Here is a 21,515-nt window from a genome sequence, read left to right as displayed (position 1 = left end):
CATGGTGATTAGACTTACTCTAAAGTATACAAATAGGGGTAAAATAGCTGGATCCCAAGATGAGTCTTCAGTTTTATTTCATGGAATCTGAAAGGAAAATTTGTTTGCACAAAATATTTTATAAGGCAAAGTTACCATATTAAAAATTGAATAAGATCACATTTGGGCATATACATTAACTGTGGGGTCATTTCAACCAACTTAATTTCCTCTGGTCTGGTTTTAATAGGTACCGTTAAATGGATAGATGGAGACACAAAACAATACAACAGTGACAGAGTTCATTATTTTGGGATTAACAGACAATCCTCTGCTATGAGCCATTTTCTTCATGGTTTTTCTAACAGTTTATATAGTTACCATAGTGGGAAATATTAGCATAATCCTCTTAATCCAAAGCAGCCCAAAGCTTCCCACCCCAATGTACCTTTTTCTCAGCCATTTGGCTTTTGTGAACATTGGGTATTCCACATCGATTACACCAATCATGCTCATCAGTTTCTTAAGAGAGAAAACAACTATTCCTGTGATGGGCTGTATAGCACAGCTTGCTCTGATGTCATGTTTGGAACCACAGAGTGCTTCCTACTGGCCACTATGGCTTACAATCGCTATGTGGCTATCTGCTTTCCCCTGCTTTACTCCATCCAAATGCCCCCAGTCATCTGCCTCCTCCTACTGGGAGCCTCCTACCTGGGTGGATTCATGAACGCTTCGTCTTTTACAGGCTGTTCGATGAACCTGTCCTTCTCTGGTCCAAATAAAATCAACCATTTTTTCTGTGACCTCTTCCCACTCTTGAAGCTTTCTTGTGGCCATGTTTACATTGCTGAAATATCCCCTGCCATCTCCTCTGCATCTGTCCTTATCAGCACGCTGTTTACCATAATCGTATCCTACGTCTACATCCTCCGCTCCATCCTGAAGATGCTCTCTACTGAGGGAAGGAAGAAGGTTTTCTCCACCTGCACTTCCCACCTCAGTGCAGTCACTTTGTTCTATGGGACCATTTTGTTTGTTTATGTGATGCCCAAGTCAAGCTATTCAGCAGATCAGGTCAAGGTGGCATCTGTGATCTACACGGTGATGATTCCCATGCTGAACCCCCTCATCTACAGTCTTAGGAATAAGGAGATGAAAGAGGCCATGAGAAAATTGATGGCAAGAACACATTGGTTTTCCTGAATTAAATCAGGTATTATCCATAAATATCAAAACCAATGATTTGGGAGACATTTGTGCTTAATATTCTATTTATATTTGTCAGTGACTGTGTCACTTATATAGTGAAGAGCTTGTATAAATATAGAAAGCCAATGCTTACTTCCATGTACAAAGGTAACTGTGTAATTTATATGGACATCTGCTGGAGTCATTTTTTATTTATTTATTTTTTTTGAGATGGAGTCTCATTCTGTCACCCAGGCTGGAGTGCAGTGGCGCAATCTCTTCTCGGCTCACTGTAACCTCCTCCTCCCGGTTTCAAGCGATTCTCCTGCCTCAGCCTCCTGAGTAGCTGGGACTACAGGTGTGCACCACCACATTTAGCTAATTTTTGTATTTCTGGTAGAGATGGGGTTTCACCCTGTTGGGCAGGCTGGTCTTGAACTCCTGACCTCAAGCGATTCGCCTGCCTTGGGCTTCCCAAAGTGCTAGGATTACAGCATGAGCCACTGTGCCCAGCCTGGAATCAAATTAAACATGGATTTGTCAAGGTAAGAATACCTCAGAAAACAGCTTCTAATGAGATGTCCCCCATTCGCCAATTACAGAGTTCTAATTAAATAGAGACACAAAGAGACATATTTCAAAGATCAACTTTTTCTAAATCCCATCTTATAAAACAACATCTGGGAAAGGAATTTCCAATAGATGTGTAATCAATGGTAATGTTAACAAGTCAGGCAGTCCAGGTTACTTTCTTTAAATGTCCTACTCTGCTGTGGTCCATGGATGTTTAAACTTTTGAAAATGGCAATCTGAGAGTCAAAAAGCTTCTATTTATTTTTCTTTTATTTATGCCAGAGCAAAAATTATGATTCCTATATTTGACCATTAAGAGATACAACTCACACAGCACAGAAGAAACTCTGAATAAATCTCAGCTAACTCTTTTTATAAATGAAGTCTTAACAGATGAGCACTAGAGTTGGATTTTGAAAGCAGACATTTCTTTAGATAGTGAGACTTTCTTTGACCAACAGCTTATAGATAAGAGACATGAAATTATGATCCAGGCAAAACATATATCTGCCACACATTTTTACAGTGTCTCTCAAAAAGGTGTCCATCATCACTGCTTCTTCAACTTTCCTTTTTGTAGGGGCTTGTGACCCAGTCTGATTAAGGCAATTGTCTCTACATTGATTCCCTCCAGTGCTTCTTCCACAACAATTTCTGATGAACATTTTAGTTAATATATTTGCATTATTAGTATAGTAATGATGTCATACAGATCCCAAGACAGTAGGGAGTGACCATTCATTTTACAGTCCGACCTCCCATTCCTGGGTTCTTCACTGACTAGATCAAGGAAATCTTCTCTTCTTCTGTCTAGAAGTCATATTGTGCAATTTCTCTGGTCCTGTTTCCCTGTTTATACCTCTTTACTTGCATTAATTATGGGCCTATAATCCCCCTAATGCAATAATTCTGGGGTTAATGTTAGCACAGACGTGGCCCTTTCCAAAGAGAGGGCACCCAAAGGTGTAACTTCAGTCTGAGAAAGAGCCATCTTAGCATCATGGTGAGAACACTGAACTCTGGTGGTTGAAGGTTTTCACGGACTCTTTCTGTCAGCCTGCTCTTCATCTCAGCCTCCACACTTCACTCTTGACCAGGGTACATCCTCAGATCTCTGTCCTTATCCCCATTCCCCATGGAACCCAAGGGAGACCTCATTGTCTCCAGTAGGGTCAGCTGTCCCCTATGTGGTTAACAGTATTCCTATCTCCAAATGCAACCTTCCTTGGAGGACAGATAGACTTCATTGACCTTTTCCCTAGGACCCTCACACTCAGCGTGCTGTGACCGGATTTATCATATTTCTCCCCAAACTGTTTCTCCTCTGTTTCTTTTCTTAATATGGTCACCTCACAAATGTCACCTCTTGTGAGGACTAGTACTCCAACAGACTTGGCGTGGCCCTCACTGTGTACCTGTCTAAATGGTTAGCCTCCCTCCCTCCTTTTCCTTCTCTCAAAAGAAAGATATGTCATATATTAATCTATCCTCATCTAAGTCTCTTTTATCTGGAGAATTAAGTGTTTCCCAATTGATTATGATAAGTCCATGCAGAAATCTGTCCTCTGTTCTTCAATTCTAAGGGGCTCAATTAATTCAATCACCCAAATGTAGAGGGTATGGCTGCATCTGGCACTGTTACAGTCCTTTTGGGAGAGGATTTATATTTAAACTCATTTTCCCCTCCCAAGTTCTGAATCAACTGAGAAGGTATGTGTGAGAGCAAAATATTGCCTGTAGAAAAGAAAGAGTTGGTATTAGAGAATGTGGTTTATGTTCATGGACACATGTTTTTGTGTTCTGAATCCCAGAATTTGACACTCCTTCTTTCTGAGTCTCCCGGCCTTCGTCTTTCTCCCATGCTGGATGCTTCCTGCCCTCAAACATCAAACTCCAAGTTCTTCAGCTTTTGGACTCTTTGACTTATACTCATGGTTTGCCAAGGGCTCTTGGGCCTTTGGCCACAGACTGAAGGCTGTACTGTGGGCTTCCCTCATTTTGAGGGTTTGGGACTCGGGCTGATCCACCACTGGCTTCATTGCTCCTCAACTTGCAGATGGCCTATTGTAGGACTTAACCTTGTGATCATGTGAATCAATTCTCCTTAATAAACTCCCTTTCACTGATGCAAAAATGCTCAATAAAATACTGGCAAACCGAATCCAGCAACACATCAAGGCTGGTCTTATTTAAGGCGTAGCACTTTAGGAGCCTCACATAAAAGCTTGGAATATTCTCAGTCCCCTCCATCTTAAATGGTATTTTTATCAAATTCTATCACATCAGCATTTCAGAAGGTTGAAATCTGCTCAGATCTTCAGCCTCCCACAGGCTGCTTCCTGCTTAGTGTTTTGATATTCTGCCAGCCCATGTGCAGCTTAGGAGTAGTTAAATTTCTTAATGGGAAGTTACACATCACATTTCAGACTCAATTCTCTGCAGTTTATTCCTCTGCAGGATCTTGGTCTGTCGAGTCTTAGCTGCCTTGACATCTTTGACCCCCAACCTCTGTGTGTCCATCCTGCTACACTGTCAAAAGCCCCAGCCTCTGGCTTTTTTTTCTCAGCCCTAATTCTTCATGATATCTTTTGTGAGGATCAAGGAAAATTTCACTTGCAAAATGACATTTAAACTGAGACATAAAGAAGATAAGAGTTAACAGGCCATTGGGAGTTGGAAGTGCAGTTGTACAAACTTTAGTAGGTGGGCAAAATAGTGATGTGGGAGGCTGACCTAATTATCCTCAGCTCAAAGCACAGTGTCTGGTACAGAGTGAGCACTCAACAAATGTTTATTTGTTAAATATTAACTCTAATTCAATAAATATTTATGTAATATCTTTCATATTCCTAACACTAGGCTATGAACTAAAGAAATGAAGTTGTATGCATCATGTACTTTTCTTTTAAGAAGTTCACAATAATGAAATAAATGTTCCAACCAGAAATACCATTTGACCCAGCAATCCCATTACTGGGTATAAACCCAAAGGATTATAAATCAATCTACTATAAAGTCATATGCATGTGTATGTTTACTGCAGCACTACTTACAATAGCAAAGACTTGGAACCAACCCAAATGCCCATGAATGATTGACTGGATAAAGAAAATGTGGCACATATACCCCATGGAATACTACGCAGCCATAAAAAAAGAATGAATTCGTGTCCTTTGCAGGGACACAGATGAAGCTGGAAGGCATCATTCTCAGCAAACTAACACAGGAGCAGAAAACAAAACACTGCATGTTTTCACTCATAAGTGGGATTTGAACAATGAGAAAATATGGACATTTTTCTCATTGATCATCTCATGTGATGGAGGGGAACATCACACACCAGGGCCTGTCGGGGGATAGGAGGCAAGGGGAGATAGAGCATTAGCACAAATACCTAATACATGTCAGGTAGGGCTTAAAACCTAGATGATTGATTGATAGGTGCAGTAAACCACCGTGGCACATGTGTACCTATGTAACAAACCCGCACATTCTGCACATGTATCACAGAACTGAAAGTAAATTAAAAAAAAAAATACAGTGGTTTCCATTCAAATGGTATGAACAAAGTGTTACATGTTATGTTTCTTAGCAGTAGTTTCCTTGACATTTGGGCAAGAAAATGCTTTATTGTGTGTGTGTGTGACTGTGTATTGCAAACATGTAGCATTCTTGGCTCCTGCCCATTCTAGGCTGATTGTCTTCTCCAGTTCTAGTAAACAAAAATCTACCATTTCCAAACAAACCCCTAGGTGGGTTCAATCTCAAATTTGGAATGACTGTTAGGGGAATATACAGGAGAGGACAACTTATTCTACCTGATAAAATCTGGGGAAGTCTTATAGGCCTTTTGGAGAATTAATATACATCTATTTGAATGTTTAATTGGTCAGATCTTGGCTTACTCATAAGCTCAAAAATTGTGTTCCTCTCAGGCCAGAAGATAGGGTAAATCAGCAGGTATGGGCAGTAGAGACCAGGCCTGGCAGATTGCATCATATGCAAGGTACAAGTCAGGAAAGACAACCAAGAGCTCTGTTGACCCTTTAAGCGCCAGATACCTTCATCTATGTAACTCTCAAGAGCAAAGATTTTTACTAAAATGTACTTCTTTGTCTAGAGAAAATGAAAAGAGCAGGCTTATGACCCTCAATTGTATAGCGGATTCTCTTTGTTTTATGATTCTCCAGTGGGCAGGCTTCTCCCTTACCAAGAGTCTGGAATTGTTTTTATATTCTGGGTTTAGTTTCTTGTTTTCTTTTTTGCCAGTTTCCTCCATTGTCTCTAAGAATGTCAACCTTTATGTTAAGCTGATGGTAAAAGAAGTTTCATTCTTACCTTCTTCTAAAACAGGAAGACCATTGGCCAGGCGCGGTGGCTCACGCCTGTAATCCCAGCACTTTGGGAGGCTGAGGCGGGCAGATCACGAGCTCAGGAGATTAAGACCATCCTGCCTAACATGTTGAAACCCCGTCTTTACTAAAAATACAAAAAATTAGCCGGGTGTGGTGGCACGCGGCTGTAGTAGGGAGGCTGAAGCAAGAGAATGGCGTGAACCTGGGAGGTGGAGGTTGCAGTGAGCCGAGATCGTACCACTGCACTCCAACTTGGGCAACAGAGTGAGATGCTGTCTCAAAAAAACAAAACAAAACAAAACAAAAACAGGAAAACCATCATATGGGGTATGTACCCACAAGACCGTATGCTTCCCACATGGCCATGTCTTGGTGGCCACTAGTCTTGTCCCATTCCTGGTCTGCAGCAATCTCTAAACACTTGGGCCTTGTCTAGAGGCACATTCACTTGTCAGAATCTCCTAGATGTGTACCATTCAGGCCTAAAAGCAGCAGTCCTAATGGTCCCGACAAGAGCAGGACGCAAAACAATATCCATCTTAGCCCTGGCTTCTTGGTACAAAGAGTCTTTTACCACCTGCCTCGTGTTCTTGGGTGCTACTATCATAGTTTTTACATTTGAAGTTTACGTATTGAAGCTGAAATATTGAATTCACGTATGACTTTATGTACAGTCATGCAGCACATAACAGTGTTTTGATCAACAATAGACCACATATATAACAGTTTCATAAAATTACAATGGGACTAAAAAATTCCTATCACCGAGTAATACCATAGCCATCATAATGTAGAGCAGTGTGTTACTCCCATGTTTGTAGTGATGCTGGTCTAAATAAACCTATTGTGCTGCCAATCATATAAAAGTATAGCACATATAATTACATTCAATACATATACTTGATAATGATAACAAATGACTATATTACTGATTTATATATCTACTCTACTTTTTAATTGTTATTTTTGAGTATACTCGCTTTACATATATATGAAAAAACTTAACTGTAAAACAGCCTTGGGCAGGTCCTTCAAGAGATACTCCAGAAGAAGTCATTGTATCATAAGAGTTGATAGCTCCATTCGTGTTATTGCCCCTGAACACCTTCCAGTGGGACAAGATGTGGAGGTGGAAGACAGTGACTTTGCTGATCATAACTGTATAGGTCTAGGCTAGTGTGTGCGTTTAGGTCTTGGTTTCTAACAAAATAGTTTAAAATTTAAAAAATTAAAAATAGAAAAAGTTTATAGACTAAGGATACAAAGAAAGAAAATATTTTTTAAACCATTGTTCCATGCATTTATGTTTTAAGCTAAGTGTTATTACAAAAGAGTCAAAAAGGCCAGGCACAGTGGCTCACACTTATAATCCTGGCACTTTGGGAGGCCAAGCTGGAAGGATCACGTGAGCCCAGGAGTTTGAGTCAAGACTCAGCAACATGGTGAAACTGTCTCTACAAAAAAATACAACAAAAATTAGCCAGGCATAGTGACATATGCCTGTAGTCCTAGTTAGTCAGGAGGCTGAGGTAGGAGGATCACCTGAGACTGGGAAGTCAAGGATGCAGTGAGTCATGATCATGCCCCTGCACTCTAGCCTAGGTGACAGACAGAAAAATTAAAATTAAAATTAAGAGTCAGAAAGGTTTTAAAAATTTGATTTACAAAGTAAAAATGTTACAGTAAGCTAAGGTGTATTAGTGTAGTCTATTACACAGGAATGTCCTAGGCCTCCATATTCACTTACCACTCACTTACTGATTTACCCAGAGCAACTCCCATTCCTGCAAGCTCCATTCATAAGTGCCCTGTACAAGTGTACTATTTTGAATTTTCTATGCCGTAGTTTTCCTTGACTTTTTCTATGTTAAGATATGTTTAGATACACAAATACTTACCATTTTGTTGCAATTGCCTACAGTTTTCAGTATACCAACATGCAGTACAGGTTTGTAGCCTAGGAGTAATAAGCTATATTATATGGCCTGTATGTGTGGTAGGCTATACCATCTAGGTTTGGGTAAGTATACCCTATGATATTAGCACAATGACGAAATTGCCTAACAACTCATTTCTCAGAACACATCCCCATTGTTAATACCATGTATGACTGTATTACAAAGTATTATATATCACACGTATCAAAATATATACTTATAGATTACAAAAGAAATTAATTTGTATATTCACACAAATGTTTAGATTTCTTTACTAACATACTTTAAGACAGAAGTTCTTGGGCAATTATTCTTTAGACTCAGCATAAAAATAATATGCTGAAGACATGGAGGTATGTGTATAGATAAGCTTTCATTTTGACCTATTCATTTTTATCTATATACTTTATCACAAAAATTTTGAATGAGCAGACATTTCTAGGGCCTTTTAGTTTCACCCACTTTCTTCATAGATGTTTCCACTTTATTAGAAAACATTTCCTCTTAAAATGTGCAGATGATAGTAATGATGGACAATGTTTTTAAAGAACTCAAGTGTGAAATGGAATCCTCTTAGAACAGCTGAGATGTAACTGCAGCACACTCTATATTCTTTCACCTAGTCTCACAAACAACTTACACATTGTTTTACAGATTTGCACAGGTGGATTTTTAATTACAGCTGTTCTCTCTCTCTTTCTCTCTCTCTCTATTTATATATTTCCAAATATATATATAATATCTGATTTGATCATCAATAAATTATCAACACCAGACGGGACTTAACGCATTCAAGTTCAGGTCTAAATTTTTAGTCACTTTTATTTACTTTTAGCCATCTTGCTCACATTCATAAATATTTAGTCAGATTTGAAAGAATTCCTCAGTATAACCATATTAGTTTTTCAGCATTATAATTCCGTATTCTCCTCCACTAACTCAATGACCCTGCAAAAGTGAGTTACTCACTATTCCTGAAATATCCTCCCCACTTCTGGCCTCACAGCCTACCCTTTTGCTGAAATTATTTTCACCTATCAGTTCCATCTCAACTACATTCCCATCTGGCTTCAATCCACTCTGAAACTGCTCTTGCTAAATTACCTGCACTCACCCCTCTGCCAAACCTCAGAAGCATTAAACAATTACCCGCCCTCTCCCATCTTGAATCACTTTCTTTTTTGTATTCTGCAATCTCACATTCCTAATTTGGGTTTTTCCTTACCTCTTTTGTCCACTTGTCTTCATCTTTCCTGAAGATTGCAACTCTATCAGACCTTTAAATGTTAGACTACCTTATAACTTACCATATACATCCTTACATTTATAGCCACTTATCGATTTCATGCAATTTTATGATTTTTAAGACAATACCACTTGTCTTAGTCCATTTTGTGCTGCTATAACAGCATACCACAGACTGGGTAATTTATTTAAAATATGATTTTTTTTCTCATAATTCTGAAGGCTGGAAGTCCAATGTCAAGGCCCTGGCATTTGGTGACTAGTGAGGACTGCACCCTCTGGAAGGAAAGAATACTGCAGTGTTACATGGGGGAAGTGAGAAGGGCAAGAAGAGGTGGCCTCCTTCTATCAAGACTTTTAAAAGGCCGTGCCCAGCCATAATTCTATTTATGAGAGATGAACCTTTGTGGCCCAATCAGCTCTTAAAGGCCCCACCTCTCAGTATTATCACATTAGCAAACCTGCATTTTGAAGGACATACATTCAAACCATAGCACCACTTAAATATTGTTTACTCCAAAATTTATATATGCAACCTCAATTTCTCTATGACCTAACATGTTTCTACATTCAACAGTAATAGATGGTAATGGTTGGAAAAATAGTAAGGAAAATATTTTTAAGAGCTGATAAAAAACACATTTGCTGAGTAGTGATGGAAAGTTTGATAATATTGCCACCTGTGACAAATTGGAAAAGAGAAAGGATATCTAATATACTCTCAGATCTCTCCGGGAAGGTTTCCAGGAAGAGTGTAGAAAGCATTACCTGGCTTCTTATAGTTGCCTATGATAAACTATAACCAGAGATCTGTGAACTAAAGAAATATTTTTTTCGAAGAAACACTTAGAAAAAGTTTAAGAAAGCTAGATCTTGCTGGCTTTATGGGGAGGGGGGAGGGGGGAGGGGTTGCATTGGGGAGTTATACCTGATATAAATGATGAATTGATGGGTGCTGACGAGTTGATAGGTGCAGCACACCAACATGGCACATGTATACATATGTAACAAACCTGCACGTTATGCACATGTACCCTAGAACTTAAAGTATAATAAAAAAAAAAAAAAAAAAAAAAAAAAGGCTATTTCTCATCCCTGATATCTTCCGGAAGGATTCTCATGGTAGGAAACGACTTCAGGTCAAAGGTCAAATTCAGGTTGGGGCTGAAAAATCCTCTGTTGAGACCTCAGAAAGATCTAAGGCCTCTCTGACCCTTTAAGCTAGTCTATGTCCTTCTAAGAATCTTAATGGCATGCTTTAAAGACCCTCTTTTTCCCCTCTTTTTTCTTTCTAAATAACAATTTTTTTTTTTTTTTTTTTTTTTTTAGACCGAGTCTGGCTCTGTCGCCCAGGCTGGAGTGCAGTGGTGCGATCTCGGCTTATTGCAAGCTCCGCCTCCCGGGTTCACGCCATTCTCCTGCCTCAGCCTCCCGAGTACCTGGGACTACAGGCGCCCTACACCACACCCGGCTAATTTTTTTTTTTTTTTTTTTGTATTTTTAGTAGAGAAGGGGTTTCACCGTGTTAGCCGGGATGGTCTGGATCTCCTGACCTCGTGATCGGCCTGCCTCGGCCTCCCAAAGTGCTGGGATTACAGGCGTTGAGTCACCGCGCCCGGCCAAAAACAAAGCTTTTAAAATCACAAGGTTTCTGGCAGAAACCATATAAACCTCCAAAGACAGAGTTAACTGGAAGAGATTTATGAGTATGAATTTTGTCTAATTCAGTAGTTTATAATTTGATACAAAGAAAGACCACGTTGTTTTTAACAACTTTAATGAGATATAATTCACATACCATACAAATTACAATTTTAAAGTGTATAATTTAATGTTCTTAGCATATGCACAGATGTTTTCAAGACTCACCACAGTCAATTTTAGAAAGTTTTAATCATCTCAAAAAGAAACCCTGTATCCTTTAGTATCACCTTACATATTCCTATCCCCCCAGCCATAAGCAACTACCTCTACCTTCTGTGTCTATATGGACATTTCATATGTATGGCCTTAGATAATATGTGGTCTCTTGTGACTAGTCTTTTTTACTTAGTGTAGCGTTGTCAAGGTTCATTCATGTTGAGACATATATCAGTTCTTCATTCTTTCCAATGGCTAAATAATATTCCATTATATGGATATACTACATTTTCCTTATTCACTTGTAAGTTAATGGATCCATGCATTGCTTCTACCTTTTGGTTATTGTAAATAACACTACTATAAACATTCATGCACGAGTTTTGTGTGGATATATGCTTTTATTTCTCTTTGGCATATATCTAGAATTTCTGGATCATATGGTATTTCTGTTTAATAGTTTGAGTAACTGGAAGGTTATTTTCCAAAATGATCCCACCATTTTAAATACCTACCAGTATATGAGGGTTTCAATTTTTCCATATCCTCACCAACACTTTTTATTATCACACTTTTAAATTCTAGCCATCCTAGTGGGTGAAGAGTAGAATCTCATTGATATTTCATTTGTATTTTCATGATGACTCCCACTGTGTGTTTAAAGAAATTATACCAGCTTAGACTGAAAGGGACAGGGATGGTGCAAAGTGAAAAGAGGTTTTGGACTCTTGACCTAAAATAATTAGGAAATAGGCCAAGAAAACTACTCAGCTATAACATAGACTATTTTTTTTTTTTTTTTTTTCTGGAAAAGGAACAATGATTCAGAGGATGGAACCAAAAACTCAGAAGGCAGAGCCAAGAGACACAGAGATTTATTAACAAGGAGCAGGATTGGGTCCTGATCAAGAAAATGGCAATATCTGTCTAGTTGGGTTTTGGAATTGCAGTAGGCCAGTGATTGCTACATGACTCCTGTATTCCCCCCTTATGAATGGGAGTGTTCACTGCAGTTTTTCTACCCCTGCATCAACAGTGTCTGTTGGGTATATATGAGGCAGATGACTTGTCTCTTCAGTTCGCATGTCTTTCAATCAAGAGTGACTGTATTTCAGAAGCTGTGCCCAAGGAAACTCACCCATGACTGAACTTGGTTTAAATCCCATGATGATGGACTTAATTGTGATGCTGTAATGGTATGATATTTTAGAGGATTGTGGGATGTATAAATGTAATTTGACATGTAGGAAATATATAAATAATTGTGGCCAGAAGGATTGTGGTAGGCTGGAGATGGCTATAACATCATTGCTACTTCTCTTATTGACAGGTGCAATCTAATTTCCCTTCTCTTGAATCTGGACTGAAATTACTAATCTGCTTTACCAGTAGACAAAGGTAGACAAGATGTCTAGGTCTCCTGAGGCTACGTGATAATAAATACTGCAGATTTCTTTTGATCTCTTGGAACACTTGCTATTAAAGTCTTGAACCACTAGTGAGAAATCCAACTAAACTACTAGTGAGACCATATGGAATGATCCTATGACTACATGGAGAGGAAGAAGCTTTCAAACTATCCCTGTGAAGGTGCTAGGCATTTGAATGATGCCATCTTTGACTCTGTAGGCATGCAAAGATGCCATGTGGATATCACTAAGTGATCCTCATTAATGCTATGTAGAGTAAAATTGCCAAGCCAAACCCAGTCTAAATTTCTGACTCATGAAATAGTGTAATATAATAAAATGTGTTTTTATAGTCAATTTTTACATACAGCAATAAAGGTATTCTTTAAAAGTGTGAATTGCAATTAGGCTACACCCATTTAGAAAACATTTGGTGCTTCCCATTCCTTTTTAGCATAAAATCCAAACACTTTTCCATGGCATGTGATGCTCCCCACGCATGATCTAACCCTTTTGGTATACCTCGCTTCATCTGGTTTACCATTGTCTTCTTTTTATTTTTTGAAAATATCAGGATCTTTGCATATCTTGTTTCCTGTCTGGCAACTTCCCCAACTCCACTCTCCTTCTATGGGTCTTTCTGATCATTCCATCTTCTACTCAAATATCACCTGCCCCACGTGGCCTTCCCTGTCACTTTACCTGTAGTACCACTTATATCACCACATTTACCCTTAATAGTCATATTAACCTTATTGATTTGTTTCTTCCACATCACTTACCATATTCTGTATTTATAATGTTGATTTATTTTCTAGTGTTTTTGCCAAAATCTAAATTTCATGCCAAGTCTTTTCTATTCATCAGTATACCTTCAGTGCTTACTCAGTTCTCGACTATGATAAATTCTCAACAAATATTTTTGAAATAAATGGATAAATGATTATCCTATATCTACATCTCAAACAATTTTAAGGCATTAATCAAATATCCCTCATTGGCTTGGAGATCACAATGGCAGGAAATTATCAATGTTTGTGCTCAGTCCTCTGCTTTCTCCCTGAATTATTCACAAACATGCCAACAAGGATATACAAACCTTTTTTTTCCTATTTATTTATTTTTATTATTATACTTTAAGTTCTAGGGTACATGTGCATAACGTGCAGGTTTGTTATATATGTATACTTGTGCCATGTTGGTGTACTGCACCCATCAACTCGTCAGCACCCATCAACTCGTCATTTACATCAGGTATAACTCCCAGTGCAATCCCTCCCTGCTCCCCCCTCCCCATGATAGGCCCCGGTGTGCGATGTTCCCCTTCCCGAGTCCAAGTGATCTCATTGTTCAGTTCCCACCTATGAGTGAGAACATGCGGTGTTTGGTTTTCTCTTCTTGTGATAGTTTGCTGAGAATGATGGTTTCCAGCTGCATCCATGTCCCTACAAAGGACGCAAACTCATCCTTTTTTATGGATGCATGGTATTCCATGGTGTATATGTGCCACATTTTCTTAATCCAGTCTGTCACTGATGGACATTTGGGTTGATTCCAAGTCTTTGCTATTGTGAATAGTGCCACAATAAACATACGTGTGCATGTGTCTTTATAGCAGCATGATTTATAATCCATTGGGTATATACCCAGTAATAGGGTGGCTGGGTCATATGGTACATCTAGTTCTAGATCCTGGAGGAATCGCCATACTGTTTTCCATAATGGTTGAACTAGTTTACAATCCCACCAACAGTGTAAAAGTGTTCCTATTTCTCCACATCCTCTCCAGCACCTGTTGTTTCCTGACTTTTTAATGATTGCCATTCTAACTGGTGTGAGATGGTATCTCATTGTGGTTTTGATTTGCATTTCTCTGATGGCCAGTGATGATGAGCATCTTTTCATGTGTCTGTTGGATATACAAATCTTAACAGATCAGAAAGTTCTTGTTTATCACTGGCCTTTCACTTGAATTAATTGACAATTATGAAGGCTTAAATGATAACTGACATAAAATACAGGAGACCTGTGAACATTCTAACCTTTGAGACATGAATCCAAAGTATCCAAAGGAGGCTAATCTTTATACTCAGGACCGCAGAGTTTGCATAACTAATGCTACAAGATGTCATGGGAATCAGAATACACCTGAAATTTTTACAGGACTATTGGAGATGTTGTTTATCAAAAGATAAGGACCAGGGTTAGGACCTCAGGAAAAAGACAAAAAGCTGCCTACTTACAAATGTTCATTATTATGGTGAAAAAGCAGGGCAGACGGGTCAATGGGTCAGGGCATTTAGAGTTGAATTCAGAAATTGGACAAGACTGGTCTATGTGAAATTAAGAAACTTTAATCCTTAAAGCTGGCCTTTGAATCTCACAATATCTGCTCTTCTGATGGCAGTGTGTATACTGAAAGAATTTACAGATTTTACAGACACTACCCTCTTTCCTACTCTAACCCGGGACTTTAAATGGGAGACTGGTGTCAGTAAGAGCACTCCCTCACCTAAGTTGGGACCATGGGAGTTATCCAAATTATTCCTTCTATCTAATCCCCCATCCAACAATCAACAATTTCTACCAATTATCTCCCCTAAATCTTTCTCAAGGTTGTTCTCTCCTTGTTTTGTATTTTTCTATTACTGATATTCAAATCTTTATCCTTTGTCAACTGGAGTACTGTAGATTGTTACCTAACCAGGCATCCTCAAAGATATGCTTTACTTTGTTGTCAGAATGATCTAAACATATCTAACCATTTTACAAAAGGCTTTCAATAGTTTATTACTGCATAAAATATACATTCACATCAAATGTAAGGCTTTTTATGACCTGTTTCATATAGACATCACCTATTTCCACTTCTTTTCACCGCATACTGAAAGCTTCATAAATGTAGAATGACTTGTAATTTCCCAAACACCTGCTATTTTATTCCTGTGTGCCATTGATAATGCAACTGCTAATACCTGGAACACCTTTCCACTGCCTTACCTTGTTAATCTAGTCATGTTGTAAGACCAAGTTTTAGTGCTTTATTCTCCAGAAAGTGTTATTCTGCAATAGTGGTTAGGAAAAGTGTCCTTTCCTTAGGCATACTCCTCATTGCACTTACCATGCTGTGAGTACCAAATTACTTCTAGACAAGTAAACATGGATGTGTTTTATTTTTTGGTATTATTGTTGTTTGTTTGCTTGCTGTCTTGTAAGTTGGTAGAGTTAGCTGTGACTTTATTTTGGGAAAAAATAATTAATAAATAAAATTAAATTGATTTTTAGTTGGGGGCATGAGTAAGAGGGGGTACCTAAGGCAGAACTCACCACGAGGGTGGGCTGAGGGCTAGGGCTTGGCCTCAGATGGGTCTCCTGTTCCCTGTTCTTCTCTGCACAGCTGCCTCCCTCATAAGCTCTGGAACAGCCACAAGAAGGGGTAGGATGGGAGGGACTATAGAGGCCATTCACTTGGGTGGGACATCAGAGGACTCAGACACCAGCTTCCCATCTCAGGTCTTGATATTCATCACAACCAAGATCCTGGAGGAGCTGGTGTGGCTGAAGGAGCTGGAGCCCCCCGCCAGAGCCAAAGTTGGACTGGAAGGAGACCAGGCCATAGCTGAGGCAAGAGCTTGCCAGCTCAGCCCACCTGAGTAGCCTCTGGTGGTCTTCATGCGGATACTCATGTTCTGCATTCCAGATTCCAGCCGGCTCTCGTTGCCCTCTCGCAGCATACTGTAGGTGTCGATCTCACTGTCCAGGACCAGCCAGACCTTCATCAGCTCCTGGCAGCTGTAGGGCAAGGCCTTCCTGGCTCGGAGGGCCTCAGTTCCACCAGCTTGGCACTGGCATCCTTTACCAGCAGCTCCCCACGTTGCAAGGCATCCACGATGGCGGCTTCCAGGGAAGCCCCCTGGCCTCCGAGCCCCTGAGTCTCAGCCTAGAGCCGGCTGATGTTTTAGTTTGTCTTGGAGATCTCCTGCGAGTGCCACAGGTCATTCCGATGCTTCCCCACCAGCGTCTGCAGCTCCTCACACTTGATCCTGGGCAAGCTCTCAGCCTCACCCGGCTGTGGCTGGTCATCTCTGCGCACTCAGCGCGGACTTGGAGATGATGCCGTCCACGTCCAGGGAGCTGCTGCTGTCCATGGACAGGATCACAGATGTGTCTAAAGTCCAGTGCTGCAGCTCAAAGATTTCCTCTTCACACAGCTGCCTGAGGAAGTTGATCTCGTCAGTCAACCCTTCTAGGTGAGACTCCAGCTCTACTTTTTTCATGTAAGCTTCATCCACATTTTTTTCGATGAGAAGAGATTCATTTTCCATTTCTGTCTAAGTATTGATCTCATCCTTACATTTACTCGAAGTCCTCCACCAGCCCCTGCATATTGCCAAACTCTACCTCCATCTTCAGCTTCTCCTAGCCCTGTGGGGTCCACCTCCAGCTTATGGGGCTCAGCAGGCTCTGGCTCACCGTGACAGCGGTTGTGCCCCCATACTATCCGACCCAGCATAGCCTCCACCCAAACCTATCCTGGGGCCCTGTCGCCCCAGAAGCTGCTGCTGCTGCTGCCCACCGAAGAGAAGCTCAAGGGGCTGATGTGGGCTCTGGGCCCACTCTTGTAGGAGCCCCTGCTGAAAGTCCCGGACCAGAGGTGGACACTTTGTAGGACTTCTGGGTCACCCTGATGGAGTGGTGGGGGCTGGAGTAAAGGCAGATGGGCCAAATCCAACAGAGATTCGAGAAGGAATGGAGAAGCTGCTTCTAGGCGGGGATACATATGTTTTATACAATATAGTAAGTATTTAGAGGTCAGACAATAGCTTTTTTTTTAATCAGCACAATATCTGACACTAAATAAGTGCTCAGGAAATCATAATGTTGAACTGAACTGTCTCCAACAACATTAAGAAAAGAGTGCCTTAGGTTCTGCATCCCTCTAATGTGCAAGATGCATGACTAAAGGGTTGGAGGACCCTGCCAAGGTCACAGGGATTTATAATGTCGCTACAGTTCTACTGTCCATAAATGGGAAGGAGAATATACTCTCCCACTACTCAAAGGGGAAATTCAGGCAGCTATGTTCTGCCTGTTTTCAAAATATCCACATGGTTTCGAGTGCCTAGTATGTGTCAAGTCTTTTGCATATACTATTAAACTTTCTCTACTTTTAATTTTTTTATTATAAAGTATTAAAACAAGAGAAACTCAAAATGGAATGTGTCTAAAACCCCATTATTTATTCATTTCCTGTGTTTTAGTTTTCCCCTGTTATCTTTGACTCTTTGTTCTGTATTTTCTATTTAAAAATTTGCCAGAATATTATAGATACTCTATATTTTCACTGAACAGCATATTTTAAATACTTTTCATTTTGTTAAAAAAATTTCCTATGTTTCCCAACCCTCACTTCTCTCTCTCCATTACACTGAGCTAAAAAGGACAACTGGATTCTAAGTCTTCCTCCCAGATGCCAGAAACAGTTGTTTCGAAATTTGCTTGGAATTGGTAGTTTCTGTATTCCAGCAGACCTCTCCTCATCCTTTCTAGTCTTATGGTGATAATGTAAATGAAAATAAATCATACTCCAAGAAAAACATTTCTGTTTTTTTTTTTTTAAACAGGTTCTAATTTCTGTATCAATTCAGACCTATGGAACTACTATTGTTGTTAACACATTAATTGCAATGCTTAGAATTAAAGGACACTGTTTTTAATTCTCCATGTCTACTAAAACAATACAAAAAAATTAGCCAGCTTGGTGGTGGGCATCTGTAGTTCCAGCTACTCGGGAGGCTGAGGCAGGAGAATGGCGTGAACCCGAGGGGCGGAGCTTGCAGTGAGCCAAGATCATGCCACTGCACTCCAGCCTGGGCCACACAGAGCAAGACTCTGTCTCAAAAAAAAAAAAAAAAAGAATTAAAGGACACTGCTTTTAATTGCTACAAATAAATATTACATTATATTTAAGGAGACTATTTGTTTTTAATGTGCTTTGAAATATGGATAAACTACTAGCTAAACCATGTGGTCTTGGTGTTAAGATCTGATCTGCTAAAAGATGACAACCAATCCAGCTTTCAAATTTTCACCCTCATTCAGAGCCTACACAACCTAGACCATCTAGTGGTAGGGTTTGTTCAAAAAATTGATACAAAGTTCCAGCTTAAGCTTGATTGTCCTGCCCAAATCCTCTAGCTCAGCAGCAATGTTGATGTCATTAGGCTGATGGTCATGGTTTGATATAGGTTAAGTGCATGGATCCTGGAAACAGAGGACTTAAGTTTACATCTATCTGTAAAAACTACTGTATCTTTCAATACCGTTTTCTCCACTGTAAATTATGGGAAATTTATTCCTGCATGATAGGATTGCTGAGAAAATTAAATGAAGAAAAATAATGGTTTGGAATCAAACTTTCTTGATTCAAATACTTACTGGTCCCGTATTTAACATCATGACTTTGGACATTCCACTTAATGTCTCTATGCCCAGATGATTTATTTGTGAAATACAAATAGTGGTATCACTTCATAGGGTTGTTGTGAGGAATCAATGAGTTAACATATGTAACATGCTTAGAATAGGGCCTGGCACAGAGTAAGTAAAAGCTATTATTTGCAAAATAAATAAAGGAAAAATGCTTGGCATCTGTAAGAATTTCATAATAGTAATAAATATTACTATCATTATTACTGATGTCTAGGTGTCTCCCAATTGGTCTACAAGTATTTAAAAGTGAAAACTAGAACAAATAAATATAATTTTATTTTAAGCAGTCAGTTAAGCAGTATTTGGTAGGTCCTAAGTGTGATACCGATAATGAAAACTTTATAGGTTGTCTGAAATGCTGTGAATTAATCCTAAGAATATATTCTGATAGTTGCCTTTCTTAGTGCCTCCTTTACATCTCTGTTCCTCAGACTATAGATACAGGGGTTCATTATGGGGATTACCACTGTGTAAGACAGAGATATCAATCTGTTCTGGCTAGTTGAGTAGCTGGACTTGGGCATCACATAAATGAAGGTAATCGTTCCATAGTAGAGAGTAACCACTGTGAGGTGGGAGGTGCAGGTGGAGAAAGCCTTGTGGCACCCCTCATTGGAGCGCATCTTCAGGATGGTGATGAGGATGTAGATGTAGGAGATGGCTATAACAAATACTGTGACCACAATGATAGATCCAGAAGAGATGGAAGGTATCATTTCAGGAATGGAGATATCTGAGCAGGAAAGTTTCAACAAAGAGAGAAATCACAGAAAAAAATATCTATGTGATTTGGTCCACAGAAAGACAGACTCAATAAACAACTACTAAATGTTGAGGCATCCACACATCCACCCAGGTAGCAGGCCACCACTAAGAGGATGCAGACTGAGGGACAAGAGGGTGGAGTACACCAGAGGTGAGCAGATGGCCACATAGCGATCATAGGCCATGGTCGCCAGTAGGAAGCATTCAGACGTCCCAAACGTGACTACAGAATAGAAGCTGTGTGGGCTTCACAGCTAGTAACAGGGAGGGCCATTCCATGTCTTAGGAATCCCATAAGCATTAAGTGTGACTACTGTGGACAGCCCTATGTCCACAAAAGCCAAGTGGCTGAGGAACAGGTACATGGGAGTGTGAAGCTGGAAACAGCTTCTTATTAAAGTGATTATGCCGATATTGCCTATTAAGGTGACAATGTAGATTCCTAGAAATATCACAAAGAAGATGTCACGAAGTGTAGGATCCTCAGTTAACCCCAAAATAATAAACTCTGTCACTGTGGTATGGTTTCCAATCCCCATCTTCTCTGTGAATTGTTCCTGTTGAAAGAAATGTGAATATTAATTTGTTATAGGATTTTATATCACACATTCCCAGCTTTATTTGGTTGTTCCTCACACATTCATATATTGATGTCCTACAGGATTGTTTTTGTTTTTATGTGTCTTCTGCATAAAAAGAGAATGGTTCAACTTAACTCTCTGGGAAATTACTTACATTCTTTTCTGTATATAATGAGCATGTTAAAATGCCTCTCATACCTAGACTTATAGACAGATCTCTCAGAAGACATCTAGACCAAAATTCAATGAGTCTTCAGTTGGAAATTCCACAAGTACCTCAAATCCAGGTTTCCCTATAACAAATTCATTCATTCTTTTCTTTGGCATTCTTTCCTTCCAAATTGTGTATCTGGGGAGTGACACCGCCATCCACCCAGTCTCTTGTGTCTGCAACTTGTGAGCCCTCCTAGTCTTCTTCTTCTTATTTTATCACAACTAATAAAATCTTATTGAGCCTATCCACAATTTTACTCCCAATTTTATCTCTTTATCTCCTTTTTACTATTCTCAGCATCCCTAATTTAGTCAAGGACCTAGTCATTTTTCCTTTCTATTTTATTGACCTATTTACTTTACTGCCTTCATTCTTGTTCACAACACATTTGTGTAAGCGATATCTTGGTAAATAAAAAGCAGATGATCCCAAAGAGATTCGTTTCAGTCTTTCAGTACTCTCTCAAGCCTTCACAGTGAAACCTAACTTGTTAGCAAAGCATGCAATATCCTTTATGTTCCAGCCTACGACTCTGTCTCTCTGGATGTCTCCATTCACCACTCACACTGACTCAAACTTCTTGAACTATTTAGAGTCTTCTTGATGTACTCTAATTTCTCTGGCCTTTGCTCCACTTTTTCTCCTGTGTAGACAGCTACCACCTCCCACTGTCATTATCCTGGGTGACTTCTATACATCTTTCAAGATTAATTTCCCTCCGAAACCTTTTCTGACTCCCAGGGGTGAATCAGGTATTTGTATTATAGACAAATTGTCTTCATTTGTATTATAGACATCAACTTTCACGCATGTCTAAATTGCCTTCACTTATACTGGGTTATGATTTTTGTTGTTATTTATTTTTTTACTGTTCATCCTCCTCAATGAATACATTATCTTCCATAACTGCATCC

At 39.6% G+C, this 21,515-nt stretch overlaps 1 protein-coding gene and 1 pseudogene across 1 annotated transcript; one reads left to right on the top strand and one right to left on the bottom strand.

The window, feature by feature from the left end:
* Positions 1–247: 247 nt before the first annotated feature.
* LOC111524672 (olfactory receptor 481-like) lies at positions 248–1,185 on the top strand. Its single transcript, XM_023189904.1, is given in 2 exon segments — positions 248–548; positions 551–1,185. Coding segments are annotated over 2 exon segments (936 nt in total).
* An 18,227-nt stretch (positions 1,186–19,412) lies between these two features.
* On the bottom strand, positions 19,413–20,345 carry LOC111524636 (annotated as a pseudogene).
* Positions 20,346–21,515: the final 1,170 nt, after the last annotated feature.

The sequence above is a fragment of the Piliocolobus tephrosceles genome, chromosome 13 (genome assembly GCF_002776525.5).
Source record: "Piliocolobus tephrosceles isolate RC106 chromosome 13, ASM277652v3, whole genome shotgun sequence".
NCBI lineage: Eukaryota > Metazoa > Chordata > Mammalia > Primates > Cercopithecidae > Piliocolobus > Piliocolobus tephrosceles.
Note: the sequence above shows the minus strand (reverse complement) of the source record. Positions and strands in the feature narration are given on the sequence as shown.